The 18,155-nt window shown below is 35.6% G+C and overlaps 1 protein-coding gene and 2 long non-coding RNA genes across 9 annotated transcripts in view; 2 read left to right on the forward strand and 1 right to left on the reverse strand.

Moving 5' to 3' along the window:
• LOC135689451 (uncharacterized) overlaps positions 1-1,584 on the forward strand; it is a 293,016-nt gene extending 291,432 nt beyond the window's left edge. For 6 of the 7 annotated variants that reach the window (XR_016145328.1, XR_016145332.1, XR_016145335.1 and 3 more), the window contains one exon: positions 7-434. This is a non-coding gene — a long non-coding RNA (uncharacterized LOC135689451). The other variant, XR_016145330.1, reaches the window with a different exon arrangement.
• A 2,074-nt stretch (positions 1,585-3,658) lies between these two features.
• LOC135689452 (uncharacterized) lies at positions 3,659-6,558 on the reverse strand. The gene is made up of 2 exons (XR_010516522.2): positions 6,417-6,558; positions 3,659-4,433 (listed from the first exon to the last, which is right to left on the reverse strand). It is a non-coding gene; the product is annotated as an uncharacterized LOC135689452 (long non-coding RNA).
• A 57-nt stretch (positions 6,559-6,615) lies between these two features.
• On the forward strand, positions 6,616-18,080 carry LOC135689448 (sphingomyelin phosphodiesterase). Its single transcript, XM_065206678.2, has 12 exons — positions 6,616-7,288; positions 8,952-9,072; positions 9,876-9,979; positions 10,449-10,517; positions 11,300-11,400; positions 12,417-12,527; positions 13,143-13,311; positions 14,091-14,269; positions 14,700-14,796; positions 15,523-15,612; positions 16,117-16,211; positions 16,784-18,080. The coding sequence occupies exons 1-12, from the start codon at positions 6,764-6,766 to the stop codon at positions 16,950-16,952; spliced, it is 1,830 nt and encodes a 609-aa protein (XP_065062750.2). The 5' UTR covers positions 6,616-6,763; the 3' UTR covers positions 16,953-18,080.
• Positions 18,081-18,155: the final 75 nt, after the last annotated feature.

Consider the following 18,155-nt stretch of genomic DNA (forward strand, 5'->3'; position numbering starts at 1 on the left):
TGTTAGTCCTTACCTAACAAAAGGATAAAGCTGACGATACAGCTGATAATTACGGCTGCTAACATATCTACGGAGCTGATAGAGCGCTATCCACAAGAGCTAGGAAGGAGACAAAATTTCCATGAGACAAAAATTCAATTTATTAAATCGTACTTCTAATGAACATTTAGTAACTGGTTTCCAGCCAGAGTTCGAAATAACATTATTTTGTGTCAAGGAATTTGCTGTAGTCTCCCTCATACAGCTAAGAAAAGTAGCATCAATGGATTTCAAATCTATTTTTCGGAATACATTAGCTTCGGATCTAGTTTGCCAAAAAAAGGACATTTTATTGGGATTTTGTGTAAATTAAAACTATTTTTAAAGCAACAGTTATTATGTCATTCAGTATTTACCTTGGCTTGCAATGGCGAATCCCTGAATATTGCTTGATCGTTTTTAGGGAAAATGATAATTGGAGCACCTGGATAGGCGAAGTTTACAGAAGATCTAGAATCGATTTTGAAAAGCTAGACATTAAATGGATAAGATAAGTGACACTTGATAGGATAACTTTTCAAAGCTCTCCAAATGAAACCACAGTTGATTTTTCGCCGTATCTTCAGTGCCATTTCGATTTTACTGAAAAATATACCAAACAAATTTCAAAGCTAGGTAATTCTAGGCACCAGAGGAACGATTTCCAGTTTGCTTTAAGGAATTGAGTGTATGTAAGGATGTGTCTTTGTAATCAGATCACTTAGATGATCTTAATTTTTTTTGCTATTTCGTTTTTAGTGTTTATAATTTGAATGCAACGATAAACCGATTTGAAAAAAAATAATTCTAACTACATTAAAATCGTATTTGCCTAAACACCACCCTAAAATTCAACATTACCGAGATTCAAGTAAATTCACAGAGGAAGGTTTCTGCCAAGATTTGCTGGCAGCACCTTTCAATCTTTGTGAATATCAACAAGATGGTAATCAAGCATCCAAAAGCTTTCAAGATATTTTTAGTTGCATTGTCAACAAACACGCTCCTCTTAAATCCAAAATAGTTCGAGCAAATAATAAGCCTCTTACCAAAATTCATCGATAAGCAATTATGTTACGAACGAAACTGAAAAATATTAATAATAAACATAGTACTAAAGACAATTTTCAAAAGTATAAAGAACAGCGAAATCATTGTGCAAATCTTCGTCAACGTGTTAAGTCTAATTACTTTACAAAAATCTGTCAAGAAGGCATGCTAGATTCAAAAACATTTTGGAAAAAATTAAAACCATATTTTTTCACTAAAGGTTAGGGCGATTCAGAAATCATAATTTCTGAGAATGATTGTCTTATTAGTGATCCACAGTGAGTTGCTGAGATTCTGAATACCCATTTCATTAGCATTGGTTAAACTACAAATTCAATCCTTAAAGTTCTGACTGAGAATTCAACAATAACTGAAATAATAAGATACTTTAAAGAGCATTCAAGCATAAAAACAATCAACAACTTCCTAACAAATAACTCAACCTTAAGCTTTAAACCGATCACCAAAGAAAGCCTACGACAAATAATTGTGAAGCTATATCACACAAAGGCACACGGGCACAACATGATAAATGCAAAATTCCTAAAGATTTCAGTTGATATCATCCTCTCCTGAACATCATAAATAAATGCATTACTCGAGGAACTTTTCCAAACTTCTTAAGAAAGAATATAGTCTCACCAGTCTATAAGAGAAAAGATTCTTTCAATAAGGAAAATTACAGACCAATAAGTCTATTAACGACACTCTCAAAAGTATTTGAAAAAGCAATAGAGCTTCAACTGTCTCCATTTCTTGAAGAGAAATTTTCTTCCCAGCACGCTCTTTTTAGACTTACTGAAGACTGGAAAACAGAACTGGAAAGGAACAAACATATTGGCGCTGTCCTTCTGGATTTGTCAAAAGCCTTTGACTGTCTACCAAAAAACCTACTTTTAGCAAAACTACATGCCTATGGTATAGATAGAAATTATCTTTTACTTATACAAAACTACCTGTCTAATAGAAAGCAAAGAGTCAAAGTGAAAGGTCATTACAGCTCCTGGGGTGAACTTGGACAAGGAGTGCCACAGGGATCAATACTTGGACCTCTACTTTTCAATATTTTCCTAAATGATATTTTTTACAGCCTTACTGAAGGATTTTTATGAAATTTTGCTGATGGCAACACGATATCTGTCACTGCAACAAATACTGACTTGATGCTCATATCGATAAGATCTATAAAAAAGCAGCTAAACAGTTAAATTCTTTGAAAAGATTGGCAAGATTTATGGGTGACAGAGAAAAAAGATAATTATGAATTCATTTATACTATGTCACTTCAATTATTGTTCATTAATATGGATGCTATGTGGCAAGGAAGTCAGGATAAGCTAGAGAAAATTAACGAGAGGGCTTTAAGACTAGCCTATTCGGACTATTCATCTTCGTACAAAGATTTACTTGCTAACTCAAAAGAAACTACCATACATGTCCAATCAGTTAGAATTTTGGCGCTCGAAGTTTATAAAACACTTAACAACCTTAATCCTGTTTTCATGAAAGACTATTTTGTACCCAAAACAACAGGTCATAACCTTCGACTCAAAAACCCCCTTGACATTCCAAAAGCCAGAACTACCAATAATGGTATCAGATCATTAAGTTTTTAAGGGCCTAAAATCTGGAATTCACTCCCGGAATCAATAAAGACAGCACAAAATACTAGACAATTTAAGAATTTGATCAAAACTTGGTTCCTTGAAAACAAGTGCGCATGCTCGTTTTGCAGTAAATGAATTTCCTTATGCAATCCTTGAAATTGCTTCATGTTAGTCTTAATTAGTGTATATTCACTATTGTAAACACTAACGTTAAATAATCTACAATACAATACAATACAATACAATACAATAGACACGGTTAAGGGGATGAAAATGCAAGCCCTTTGATAGGAGAGTAGAAGTACCGTTTTTCTTTGCAATAATCAAGTTTACATATTATGAGTTTCCAACTGTAGTAACTTTGTTAAAAGACTTCTTCTTTTGGTGACAACATTCCTCATCATGCATTATTACTTCCTCTCTGTTAGAAGCAAGCCTATCATACGCTTATTAGAATGAAAATATCATTTACAAAGCATTAAGTAGAAGCTGCAAACAGGGGCGTCACTTGAGGGGGGTATGGGGGTGGTTAATCCCCCAATCACAAAAATATGGCATTCTCGCAGGACAAAACTGATTTTGGCAGGGCAAGTATTCTCTCCCAATTGATCTGCTTTAATGTTTTTATATAATTGTAGCGAGAAACTAGTTTATGCTTGGAAATTGTCTGTTCTAAAAGTAACACGATAAAGACTACCAGTGACACGAAATAGGGTTTGTCAGTGATTGTTTGGTCCGAGGGCGTAACTTGGCCAATAAGTTTGGGAGGTGAAAAGGGTTTCTGCCCTTCAAAACTGAGTGGTGCCCTGCGGACCTCACAGCAGAGGTTTGTCTATAGGTTTACCAAAGACGAACTTCTAAGCAATAAAAACAACCTTGAAACTTCATTCCCTATAAAATATCTATTTCTCTACGTGAGCGTAAATTAAATTTCAAATTTTTTTTTTCTTACCAGGTAGAGCATTTTAGGGCTTATGATCAGAACGTTGCCATCTAGCCCTTTTAAAAGGTATAACTTCAAAAAAAATTTCACATCGGACCCAGCCATGTTGGGTCCTCTTACCTCACTAAACTTATTTCTTACCCACCCTGGGCTCAATTTCGTCGCACCCCCTCCATATCATGTACCCCCCCCAATCATATGCCACGAGATACAAGCTTTATTACAAAGGAAAATTAAATTTGAAATTTAACATCTAACAATTCTTGGCAACCAAGGTTTTCAACTTGAGTGCTGCTTTCTCTTCCGAACAGCGTGCCAGTCCCCCATCATTGTATAGAAATGCATCGTAACTTGAACGTTCGTTGCAAATCAAACAAGATTTTTCAGTGTTTTTTCTCGTAAAAGCTTGGTTCTCTTCTTCCTACTTGTGGAGACTAATGATTCGTCATCGCTGTAACTTTTACGTGATTCTTGATCATCATATAAGGCATCATTTTTCTCGAACTTTGCTGACTGCAACTGTTATGTCTTCAGCCTGCTTCTGAAAATACTGCGCATCCTTTATGAGTGTACAATGTCTCAGTGAAACATTGGGGAAGCCTCAATAATGCCTCACGAAATGCCTTATAAGATTGTTCAATACAAACTCGCTTGTCGATTTTTGACCAAAGACAAGCATTCTTCTTAATGGTATCAAAAGCTACTGACTGTGTAGCCTTTTTTCCTTGTCATCAATTAGCAAATCTTATAAGATGCACCGATTAATTCCAGGAACATTGAATTGCAGATAGGGATTTGCCGACATAATTCCAGTGCTGCAAAAACGATACCAGTGGTTAACAGTTTAATCTCAACACAGCAAAATTGTCTTCCATTCCTTTAAAATGTCTTAGCATCATTTGTTAGTAAAGCTCTCTAAGTAAAGCTAAGAAAGTCACAGGGAATATTGTCGACAATTTACAACTACATAGTACTCTTGAATGTATCCTTTAGTCTTAAAATCACATCTTTTCACAGGGAAAACTCATCCATACTATCTCATTGGCGGTTACATTTCAAAAGCTCAAGTTGCACTTGTAGTGATCAAAATAGTGCAATTTAGTCTAATATCAACAACTCCAAAGGTCAGAATGTAAACTATACATTTGTTTATAAAGGTTGAAATACTTGTGTCGACATTTGGGAGAGTTTGAAATGACCTAAAGACATGGACATGAACTCCTGAGGTGTTACGAATGCTGCTCTATTTCAAACAATACCTCCCTATAAAGTCAGTGCAAACAATGTATAAAAGTCTGGTAGAGCCGTACTTTCGATATTGTTGCCCAGTACTTTCGATATTGTTGCCCAGTATGCGGAATCGCGGCACTGGACAAGCTACAGAAGTTGCGAAATCGGGCGGCTAGAATAGTTATCAATAGCCCATACAACGCTTCTGCTCTTCCAATTATGAGGAAAATGAGCTGGCAAACAGTAAATGACTTGATAGCAGAAGAAATTTTGAAAATGGTTTACAAGTGTACAAATAATGAGGCTCCCTCGTACGCTGCGTGCCTGCTCGACAGGTTATTAGAAACCAGTACCCGGGAACTTCGAAACACCGAGACCGATCTTCGTGTCACGTTTCTAGGAACAGCATGTGACCAAAAATGCTTTTCTTTTAGAGAGGCAAAACTATGGAATGGCCTGGACGCAAAATCTAAATTAACAAAAAATTTCAAACAAGTAAAATGTTATCTCAAAAACTCCAGAACATAAAGGGACCCTTTTTGTTCATGGCGCTAGTTCCAATATTTTAAATGCTTTTACTTTTTTATTCTAATCTGTATATTTGTATATCTGTATTTTTAAATTTTAGTGTTTATCGTTTTATTTGTACAGGGCAGCTTGGAAAGCAATTTATGTATGTAGTTGATAGCTTTACTCTGTGTAAATAATTAAAAATGAGAAAAAATGAAATGGTTGGGCCTAATGGCGTCGGCAAGCCAAGTTTACAGATTCTTGGAGGTCATCCGAAAAAATATAAAATAAAGCAAATTGGACTTGTCTAAAAAGTATGATTTTTACAGTTTGTTAGATTAATTTTTATTTTTACAATTGGATGAAATTTCAGTCGAAAATCTCAACCAGCAATCTCGTTATGTTCCACCGATTTTCTATGTTGTTCTTTGAGCAAAGGATTAACCACATTTGCTTCGAGGCGATCGTCCTAACTCCTTATACTTTTGTCACGTAAATGTATCTGGCAGCCATTTTCATAGGAAAACCAAGCAAATATTTGTAGCTTCAAATTGGACTGGAAATTATTGCTGTTAAATTTACAGCTATTTTCACCAATATTCTGCTTATTTCCAATAATGTTTATGTTTCATCTATATTTAGGAGAAGTAGACCGGCTATATACAAGAAAGAGAAAATTTGTGAAAAATGAACTGATTTTCCATTTCTAGAAGTATTTCATGTAGCTCGATTCTCAAAGTAAACATTTTTAAAGGGCATGTGTCGTGAACATGATTAGCTAATGCAATGGAACTATCTCTTTTGTTTAGTACAAAGCATGGAATCGAGGGTGAACTTTTACGGCAGTAAAAATTGATTAAGAAGAAATGAAAAGTCACGAAACAATGGAATTCCACTCCAAACGCTTTTGTTTTATTAGCCAACTGCTAATATGACTTAAAATAGATTTCCGTTGACGTCAAACTTTGGTAGTTGGTACTTGGTAGGCCAATCGTTCGACTATCGAGCGATCGAGGTACGATAGAGATGCATTGGCCATATACACTATGGTTACTCACATGGGCGGAGACTGATGCTGCGCAGGGGCTTCTGCTTTCCTCCTCCATCCTCTGCTTTTGTTTTCATTTTTACTCCAACCTCTTTTTTCTGGATGCAAAATGTCGGAATGCTGAAATATTATTTTCATTTAACCGCACAGATTCTACTGGATAATTATTCAAAGTAATATAAGAGTAAAGGCCCTCTCTGTCTCTCTGTTTTCTGAATCGTGGCGATCACATGATACGCAAGCTGCGTTGTTGTTGATGAGCCATCACGCAACGCAATCAGTATCGTACGTGCTATCGCGGAAGAAGGTGTGTAAAACTTGGCTCTGTTCCGTTTCTGGAAGTCACCTCTTCCAGCTATGCAGGCCAAGTTGATCGGCACTTTGATTCTTTTTTATTGCTTTATTTCTTGTCTAGACTCCCTTCCTGCAAGCAGAAAGGAGCTTCGAGGAATAGGAGGCCGTAATGATCGAAGAGGCCTCACGACAGCGAACACAGAGTCCTTGGTGAACATATTAAAAAAAACAGAAAGTATTGGGCAGGGTTTGACATGTACCATATGCAAAATTGGAACAGGCATCCTCCAGTCATTTCTTGAGCAAGGAAGCACAGAAGGAGAAATCGTTAAACTGCTTACAAAGATATGCATCAATTTGAAGATAGAGGATACTCGGGTATGCACTGCTGTTATTCTTGAATTCAAAGATGAAGTTTTGACAGTTTTCAACGAAGCTGTTGTTACACCGGATGATGTATGTGGGACGATTCTTGGCCAAAGCTGTGCCAACGCTGGAAGTGCCTATGGACCTTGGAATGTGACATTTCCCAAATCGAAGAGGGGAATAAATCGGAAAGCACGGAGCTTCGTTGTTGATAAAGACTCTGTAAGTTTATTCCTAAATTTTACTTGTCATTGCGTTCAAGTTTAGCCTTAATGCTACCAAGTAGTTTTTAAAAGTTAAAGTGGGTATATCCGTTGAAAGAAATATAGTCAGAGCTTGGCATGTTTTATTTTTAACAATATTAAAATCACCATGTCAAGTCATGGTGTAAGCTATCCCGCTTCGCCCTTCCAAAGCCCTTACCTCGTGCCAAATGATTTCCAAGGTTTGGAAAATATCCAGAAAAGAATCATACAGCAGTAAATTACAAAGAAACACAGCTTTCTTGAGATTGTTTGGTCTCTTTGTCTGTACCTAGCTCTGTCTCAGTTAAGTGGGGTCATTCAAATAGTAGTATGTTTTGACAATAACCCCCAAATGGTTGCAAAAGCACCAGTTATGTCATTTGGTAGCATCGGTTCATTTGTCTCCACTTTGTCCTTCTTTACTAATTGATTGCTGTTTCAGCCATAAATGTTTTCTGTAACCCTTTTGGTTAAGCTTCTCAAATTAGTGAAAGATTTGCAGATAAGATTGCTCAATTGGCAAGCCTTGACATGACATGACAAACAATGGTTCTTTATCACATGATAAGCCCTCACTCATCTTGCCCACAACAGCACTTGCAATGCCTCATACATTGCTAATGGTCTGTTCCATTGTTATTTATTTTGCTGGGGCATGTCGGAACAACCAGAAACTCTTCCAGTGCCCTCCTTTGCCAAGTCTCTTTGCCAAATTTACAAACTCTTTAACATAGACAACTTTCCTTCCCAGTGCTTGTGAACTTTGAAGCCCTTTACCCCCCTATTGCTTCCTAGCTTCTTGTACCTTTTTTCTTTTAAAATAAAAATAAGCAAAGGAATCACCTCTTAACCCCTACTTTTTTCCATTGCTAGGACTTTGCTCTCTCCTCTCTGTAATACAATTAAACAAAAAACTTCTATTCCAGGTCTGCATCTATTTATTTATCTTTTCCTTGCATAATGAATTGAGGGCATCATGTATTAAGTGCACCTTTTATTCAAGAAAAATTGTATTCACAATAGAATGTTTCTCTAAGCAAGCCCCTGTAGCTTTTTTTCTTCATTTTAACAATATAATCCTGTTTTAATGTATACTGCTATATACTTTCTGATGTAAAATACTGGTGAACTTGGCCTCGGCCAAAGGTCTGCACTTAACATTAAGATTATACCCCGCTTATAACATACTTGTCTATAGTTTACCTCTTATTTGACCGTTCTAAACAATTTCTATAAGGTACAACATACCTGGTGTTTTCTCGATCGATTCAAGTGCCATCCAAGTTCCACAATGGTTTTTTGAGATTTGGGATTTGTCTAATGCTGATGATACATTGAAGATGTTGAGCAAAGTTGATGCAGCAGTCAATAACATTTTGATGTGAAGCAATGTTCAGAAATGTTTACAGACTTCTTCTAAATATGTAGCCTATAAAAATTTAGTTAAAAGAGTGGATTTAAATAGTTGCATTGTTTTCAATTTGATTTTAATCAATTTTTACTCCCCCTAGTTACAATGTACTTAAGACATAACATGTTTTATCTGTCAGTCACTTAAAAAGTAAGTCATTAAGGGATTTATATTGCAAACAAATTTCCATGTAGACCCTGGTCAGTTAAGATCTCAATCCCATTTCAAGGTTGGCTCAGTATCAAAAGTGCTACATTTATCTGATACACATGTTGATCAAATGTACATGGAAGGTGCAAACACTCAATGTGGTGAACCGTTGTGCTGCAGGAAAAGTAATGGATTAGCACGTGAGTAGTGATATATAAACTGTGTTCCAGGTGTTCCCTGATACACCTGATACAATTCGGTTCGTAATAATGAGAATTTGTTATATACGGGATTCGTTATACAGAGGGAATTTGTAATAAGTTCGGCAGAATCCAAGGGGCCAGACATATTTTTGTTATACCGAAAAATTAGTTATAGCTGGGTTTCATATTATCGGGATTCCACTGTAGGTTAGTCCTATGATTTCTTCAAAATTTTCTATTTAATTTGCAATCCTGACAAGGTGTTAAGCCTTTTTTTAAGTGGCTTGAAGTAATAGTAACAAGGAATAATTTATATTTAAACCCATCTCGAAAACCAACAAAACCAATCATTGATAGAGAATTTCCCTCTCAGAATAAAAGAAGGCCTGTGACATTTTGCACTCCTCAAAAGCAGTAGGCATGCGCCAGGGCATGCAATTTTGCACTCCTCAAAAGCAGTAGGCGTGTGCCAGGGCATGCGATCGCACGCCTTTCCGATGAAAAGCCTGAGTTGCAAATGTTGCCCACTACTGCAGCTAGGCCAACCAAAGGTAGCATCGTAATCCATTAAGGTGGAAAGACCAATTGTTCATATTAGCCAATTATTGAGGGGACAGACTGCCTTTAAGCAGGGTAATAAGCCAAGTAAGGAAATGTTTGGAAGTAGTGAATTACCCCTTTCGAAATTTGGAAATTCTGTTGCATTCTTTTTCATAGAGATAATACTCCAGCAAATGAATTTAGACATTGTTACTTAGAAGCACAGTCATGTTTAATAAATATGTGATTGACTCTTTCAGCCAAGGGTGTAACTCCAGCTGGAAAATATGGGTACTACAACTGTGATACACCAGTCATCTTATTGGACAATATGTTGCAGCATATTAAGGATAACCATAAAGATGTAAGTTAAGTTTCAATAGAGCTCCAAAGTGATGTCATCACAAAAATATACTTTCAGAACTTTTCAAGTTTTACAGTATAACTTCAAAAAAAGCGTTTCATTTACAGCAGCCGTAACAAATTTTCTGCAAAGAACTATGTTCCCAATATCGCCTGTTCAAAATTTCTCTATCAAGATAGTGTCCATTTTCCAAAAACAGACATGAAGCTGAATTTGTTTATTTCTAAGTAATTTCTTGGTTGGAAGATCTTTTGGATTCATCACTAAAGTATTTTTTCTTGGCCGCAAGATTTTTCTAATAGCCAACAGTTAAAGTTTGTCATAGTTATATAAGCTCTCTAGCAACTTCTTCTTCTACATTATGTCTTCCTGTAAAAAGGTGTTTAGACACTGTGTCGCAATTAGTGTGCTTTACTTAGCTGTTTCTCATATGCAAAGCTACAATTTAATCTGTAATGTTTTTCAATAGATTGATTATGTTCTTTGGACTGGAGATGTACCAGCTCACAATATTTGGAACCAATCTCGTCATGACCAGGTATGAAGCATTTATACTGTCTCTTAGTCTATTCTAGGTTGCTGAATTTGATCACACAAGTGCCACCTGTTCTATGCATAGTCTCTTGTTGTTTACAAGACTCTTTTCTAAGAATCATTATTTATTCTCAAAGTTTTTTTGGTCATTTAAAGGGTTGAATTATGTCTTTTTCTGTTTAGATTGGTGAGTTTGAAGACTAAAGCCATGTTTTTGACACTATCGTTTGTGTATGCGAATATCGTATATGCGAATATGCGAATATGCGAATATCCTCTATGCGAATTTCTCCATTCATGCTATCACAAAATTTTGGGAAATTTCTCATTTCTGAAGATATCATGAATCTGAATCTGAAGATATCTTATATAAAAGTATGCAGATAATATCTGATTAAATTTGTTAAGGGCTTTATTGGTTCTCCTCTTCAAAAGTCTAACAAGCAGCAGTCTCCATCAAATATCCATTCTTGTGCTTAAATTGTCACTTGTTGCTATTTTAATGATTTCAGAGTTGTGGTTCTCACAATCCATTTGTATTGATACTGGCAAAAAAGTAAATTTCATTTTTGCTATCTATTGCACCCTTTCTAATTTATCTTTCTGTTATTGCCATAAAGCATTATCATGTTTGTGTTTCAAGAAGAAAATAACTTTGAGGAAGCTTTAAATGCCAGAATGAGCTATCAGTATACAATGATGAGTATAAGGATCAATATTTGGCTGCTACCATTTTGATGGTTCTACTTTTAAGGCTCTTAAATACTATTTTCTTTATTCCCTCAGGTTTCTGCTTTACAATTTGCTGGTGAAACCCTCTCAAAGTATTTTCCAAACCTGAAGGTCTTTCCATGCATTGGAAACCATGAAGGAGCTCCTGTAAACAGGTTTGTGTAAAATAGATCATTTTTCTCTGAATCTTTTGCAGTCTCCAAAAACTTTTAAGGATTCATAATAAATATGGTAATATTTTGAACATATGAATATGATTAATATTGATGTTGGCTTTGAAAAAAGCAAACATTTTGCAACATACTATTAGCGTTTTCATCTGACAATCCTCAAACGTCAGAATAAGGTGCTGAAAGAACAAGATGGAAAATATATACCCAGTTTTGAATCGAAATAGGCCAATCAGAAAAACGTGATGACATGACCGGTAAAATTGTCCAATTAGTACCGTGTACCTATAGGAAAATTACCACTGGAGTCCAAGAGAGAAAACGAACTCCTTTTGCTACATAATAGAGTGATAATCAATGTAATTGAGCGTATTTTATCTGGAGTAATGAGCGAAAATTAATACAATTAAATAACGATATTATCCATTAATAGATCTAATGATTATCTATACTATTGGTATCCCTGGTCTTGATATATTACCTTCATCTTTATAGAGGGTGTTAAAAGTAAAACGGAGATCTATTGATAAAGAAGCCATTTCTTATTACTTTTAGTGCGATGTGTTTAAGAATTGTAATGCATTTTCTCCTCATTCCAGAAATTGATGCTCTTCTCTTAAAAAATTGTTTGTTTATTGTACCTTCGTCTTTATGTCCTAATAATGTAATATAGCAAGATAAAAACTAACAGGATATGTTCCTTTTCCACTTATTCTGGGCAAATGATTGCAAAGCTTATTATTTTCACTTTGGCTGTCATGTTATTACCTAGCCAACCTTAATTTAGATTGTCATGTGATCGCCTAGCTGATTTGGCTTGGATTATCCTGTGTGAGCACCTATCTAAGTTATCTTTAATTATCTTATGAGCTCCGAGGTTAGTGTGAGGTCACTCTAATATACTTGACTCACTGATTTCTCTTGAAAGCTCTTTGTGGAGCTCTAGGGAGGTGATCTAGTTACCTTTCAGCCTGGCAATTAATTCCCTTTTTTTATTTAAGCTTTCCTCCCCCGTTTATCAACGATGGACATTCAAATGATTGGTTGCGAAAAGAACTTGCAGCCCTCTGGGGAAGGTGGCTGCCTGCAGATACACAACCAACTATATTGAAGTGAGTTTTTATTCAGGTACCTAGTCCTCTCTTAGTCCACACGGATGTTCATGAAAATGCAAGCATTTTTATTCGTTTGGGACTTACATCATTCTTGTATAAACACCTTCAAAAGTAGAAGTTTTCGTTAACGCTGTTTCCCATTTAGGTGTGAACCGATACAAATCTAACTTTTTGAAAGCACTAGCATCTCAACCCCTTTAGATTTCAACATTAACAATTTTTTAAAGCGGATAAAAACAAATATAGCGTTTTGAACAATATCCGAATATATGTATACAGGGCCCTCTGGTTTTCTTATAAAAGCTACTGTAAGTTTTGATAATATTCTAAATTCGAAAATTAGGCAAGTAGATTAGGATGAAACTCTTGGTTAGTACAAGTTGCTCGTACTGGGAAACCACGGGTGATTTGGAATGTTCTGAGGTATGAGTTAATGAAAAGGTTTAGAAATTTCTAGAAGGAGTGAGCTTTAACTCTTCGTATATTGAACGGGGCATCCCTGAATGAAATCCAGAAATTTCAAAGTCATTTGAAACATGGAGGTATGAGACTTTGCCTTGTTAAATATGCTTGTTGAAAACTTCTGTCACCAAGCTGATTGTCTTTTGTCAGGGGTGGTTATTACACAGCCCTTGTTCGCAAAGGCCTTCGTATAATATCGCTGAACATGAACTACTGCAACAACATGAACTGGTGGTTGATGATCAACAACACGGACCCTGCTGGACAGCTTCAGTGGATGATCGGCGTTCTGGAGGATGCGGAGAAAAATAACGAGAAGGTGAGATGCCTTGAGAATAACACATTATTTTTCTGAAGGACAACAGCGGTATAAGGAGTCGCTTCGACCCTCTTTAAAGCAGTATTTATTTCTTAGTTTGATTACCACGGGTAAAAAAGTAAAATAAGAATATGTTAAAAATAAGAAAATAAAAATATGACGCATTGTTAAAAACTGTAATGTTTTTCAACTCAAAAAGGTAAGCCTGCCTGGATAATTGTGAGGTCGTCGTCAGGTAACACCAAGAGTCTGGTCCACAATGTTTTTACGCTGATTTTTCTCTTCACACAATGACAATGCTGATTTTCGCTACAGTAGCAAATTTACATACACTTACGTTCAAGAAGTATTGGGACAAATTCGATAAACGAATTATGGCGTTGCGTTGGATTCGGTTTTGCAACGGAAACTTTTTCAGCTTGGAGCAGTCTTTCTCCAAAAAATCTAGGCCTACGTGTCCCCAAAGTAGAATAAAAAGTTAAGAAAATGCTTCAACTTTTGAAGCATAACCATAAAAACATAGGATTCTTTCGATTCTCCTGATCATAACAGCAAAATATATATAAGTATATTGTGAATTTTCTTTCGTAACTTTGCCTAAATTTTCGACTCGATGTTTACCTTAAAAAAGCTTCGAACCTAAGAATTCGGTATTGTTTTCGTCGAATAATTTTTCCTACTAAAGTATATTATAGTTGAATGAAAGATGGCACTCCTTCATACTTTCAAGTATTCTTAGTAATGAAACTTTATCTCCATTTCACCATTGTCTTCGTTAGGTCCATGTGATTGGACACATTCCACCCGGCAGCGGTGATTGCCTCAGCCACTGGAGTTGGAATTACTATGAGATCATCAAACGATACTCTCACGTGATCACTGCTCAATTCTTTGGCCACACACACCACGATGAATTTGAGATATTCTATGCAAACGATGACGTGAAAATGCCAGCCAAGTAAGCCCCTGAATTTGAATATTTATTGTTCAAGCCAATGGACAGATGCTAAAGGGGTTTAGCCCATCTTTCAGTAAAAAACTAACCAATCGGTGAATGTGATTCCACTCACACGCTTATTGATTGGATAATATTGATTGACAAATGGCGTAAGCCACTTTAATATCGTCGATTGGCATTCTGTCCTCTCCTAGCTTAGAAGTGATGGAAATTATTCTAAGGTAATGTTAATGACATTTTTTATGATATATATTCAAATGATAATTGCAGTAGTCTGTCCTAGATAAAATGAAATCAAAGGAAGCACTTTTCATTTTTCGTTTACATCCGCTCAAATCTGTACTTCTATAAAACAATCTTTTGCTTGATTTAACACAATAAAAAAATAGAACATGTTAGAGAAGTAATTTGATTTTCCAATTTTTTCAAGTATTGCGTACATTGGCCCAAGCGTCACCCCATATACCAACTTGAACCCTGGATACCGAATTTACGAAGTCGATGGCGATTATGCGAATAGCACGCAGGTATGGATCGTAATCACATGACAATAGTTCATCATTGCTTTTTTTCAGAATAGCTATGAGTTGCTTTAGTCCTGATTTAGCTTAAGATTATTGTAACTTGCAAAGTCGGAAATCGTTGCCACCTGACAACTTTGTGTACCGTATGTTTGATTTTAAACCAGGTTCCTTTGAATGTCATTCAACTGTATTAAGCAAAGTAGCTTTAAGAGGGCTATTTGTAACTTTTCACGTGTTAGTTCCTTTCTTTGCAGTTATTTGTCTTTTATGCAGTTTTAGAATTTGTCTCGAAGAAATGATAAAGGCTCCTTTAATTTCTTTTTTCGCGCCCAGTGCCTTGTAACCCTTAACCGAACATATAATTGGGCTCTAGATGTCTGCTTTAGACAGAATGGAGAAAATATTTTCCCTCTACCTCAACAGCGACAGCAACAGCATTGAATGTATGTGGCGTAGTGCGTATATCACACCTTCATAGGGGCATTTAGTAATGCAGTCGCTAATTTTCATAGGCTGTAGGAGTAAGAGGGTTCTTTGTAGAACGTATGTTTTTAAATGTTTATGGTACTAGCAAAAGGTCTGGTCAGTGTTTTTTAACAAATACAGAGATCGGGAAAAGAAAGCTAGAGAAACATAGATTCCCGTGTCTACAGTTTCCATGACTCCATCTTAGTGTTTTTCTTGTTGCCTTTTATTTATTAAACAACGAAGTGTATGTTTGATTTTTAGGCCGTTTTGGATCACCTTACATATATCATAGATCTTGCAAAGGCGAACAAAGAAGGCAAACTCAGTTGGGAACTTGAGTATAGAGCAACGGTATGCTTATGTTTTGAGTCTGTATAAATGGCTCTATGTGGACTTTAAAAAGATAATCTTGTAGACTGGTTGTCTTCTTATCAACGAGGCCCTCTTCAGAGGGATTGTGATAAAACTTGTCTAGACGTTGTTGCTATCTATCATGAAACACTGGGCAAAGGCAATTCCTTTTTTTATTGAATTGACTTTCCGTAAAGATAAATGCTAAGCATTTATGAGAAAATAGCGCTGCAAGACGATCTTCATCATTTTTTATAGTATTTTCCCAAGACTGTATTAGATTATAGATGATGACTTCAAAGACTACACAATCTCGCACACAGCCATCCTTAAAATCCCAAAACCTTTCGCTGATTCAGAATTATATATGCTGTATAAAATATTACCGTTTGAAATTCTTGAAGTCATCTGTGACTCTCTGGGATCAACCAGCCCCATTAAGAGAGGGATAAATTTCTTATTTGCTTACATCTCTAAAAATTATCTTCTGTCATTTATTTTCAGGAAGCATTTGGGATGAAATCTCTGTCGCCATCCGACTGGAATGATCTTGTCAACAGAATGAATTCCGATGACGCTTTGTTTCAGACATTTAATAAGTAAGTAGAAATGAGCCAGTTCTTGAATTTCATCATCCTAAGCGCTTAAGATGACTCTATGAGTTTTTGATTCCTCAAGTGTTTGGTATTCTCTTTTCTATTTGAGGTCTGGTATGCTACTCAAACTCATGGCTGTAGTATGTCATAGTTAGTAACCCCCAGCACCCTTTACCGTGGGCCTGCAATACCATAGGATAAGATACGATATGTTTATCGGGGGTGAAAGAAAATTGTGAAACGGCAATATATGCATTTTTTAATGCTTTGAATGCCTTTATTAACGTTTGAGGATAGTTGATAGTTTCGTGTTATTAAGAGAGTGCCTAAGGCGGCCTAGCTTCGAAATCATCAGAAAACAAAAATGAAAGATGACTATTAAGATTACTTGATTTATTATTATATGCATCACGCTATAATGTTACAGGACTGGACATTAGCTTTATTATAATAACAAGTCCTTCTTTCCAGTTATGTTTTTGTTTCAAAGTCACAATCTTATATCCTTTCATGAAATTTTTAAAATATACATGGTCAGTGAACAGCTCATTGATAGAAGTATTATATCTTTTTAGATTCTTTTATAAATCACACCCCGAGAAATGCACAGGACCTTGTAAGAAATCGACTCTTTGCCGCTTAAAAAGTGCAAGATCAACAGATGTCAACGTCTTCTGCAAATTTGAAAGCGAGGCCGAATACAAATGGTACAAAGCATTCAATTTCCTAATGAAGAAATGTTAATTTGTTAAAGCCTGATATTATGTGACGACTTCTGACTGAGTTGAATCGTGTTTAATTAGAAAAAAATAGAATAATAGCAAAACAGTTTTATACTTTTAGAGAAAATCGTCACGCAACAAAATCCAGATTCATCGAATTGTTATATGCCTTTATGGAGACAAAGTTGCCAAACTTTCCGGATTACCCGTTTTTTATCTCTTTTGTTCTCATTTTTCAACATTGTTCCGAATCCTGGATAGTCGTATCTTTCAATAACTGATACCTTCTGTTTCCCTAAAGCTCCTTTTTTGCAGCAAAATATTATATCTAATTCGAAAATTCAAATTTATATGGCTTGAAGTAGAAATATTGAAGGAAATAACAAAATAACGTTATTTCTGCCAAATCGTGGCGATACTTCATAAAGCAAATTGTAAATTCTATAGCAAATAATAGTAATCCAACCTCTATTATTCAAAGGCAATCTACAGATACAAAATTGTTTAAGCAAAATCTGTCATCAACAATTAATTAGCCAATCATTTAACGTGATACAACTTACACGCTTATTGATTGGCCAATAGTTGATTGGCAGTTGCTTAAGCCACTTTGGTATCTCTCTATTTTCTTTGATTAAAGCATTTCAAGATGTGTTATTAACAATTATGTAGTTTAATAAAAAAGAAAGATTTAATTTGTTCCGTGTAGGCTCTGTTGAAAAATTGAAAATGGTAGAGAAGTAAGAATGTAGAAAAAAGTAGAATATAGAAAAGGTGGAAGTGTCAACTTCTCTCCACTTTTCAGTTTTTCAACTGAATCGGAACGCAGGCTACTTGCTGAAAGCGCTGTATGTTAATTTATTATTTTGATTTGTGTAAATAAGTGTCTTAATGTTGTTTATATCTATGATTTAAGCGCGAATTTAATATGGCTATAAAATTGCAAAGAAATCCGTCTTAATGTTAGTGCTGTGTGTTGAGAAAATTGTTGTGAATTTGTTTGTGCGAATCTGTATAGCTTCGTTTCTGATTTTGCTTTTATGCTTTGTAAAATTCTGAGTTATTTTGATTTTAATTTGTTTGCTAGCATGCTTAATATTTTGTAAAACGAGTCTGTAAATCGTATGGAAACAAGCAAATTTAGTAGATATCTCAAGGTAGTTTTTATTGTCCGCACTTATGAATCAATGACAGGTCGGGAATTTGACAGCTATATGTCAGAACG

Source organism: Rhopilema esculentum, chromosome 5 (genome assembly GCF_057945365.1).
Source record: "Rhopilema esculentum isolate cy_ngs chromosome 5, ASM5794536v1, whole genome shotgun sequence".
Classification (NCBI taxonomy): domain Eukaryota; kingdom Metazoa; phylum Cnidaria; class Scyphozoa; order Rhizostomeae; family Rhizostomatidae; genus Rhopilema; species Rhopilema esculentum.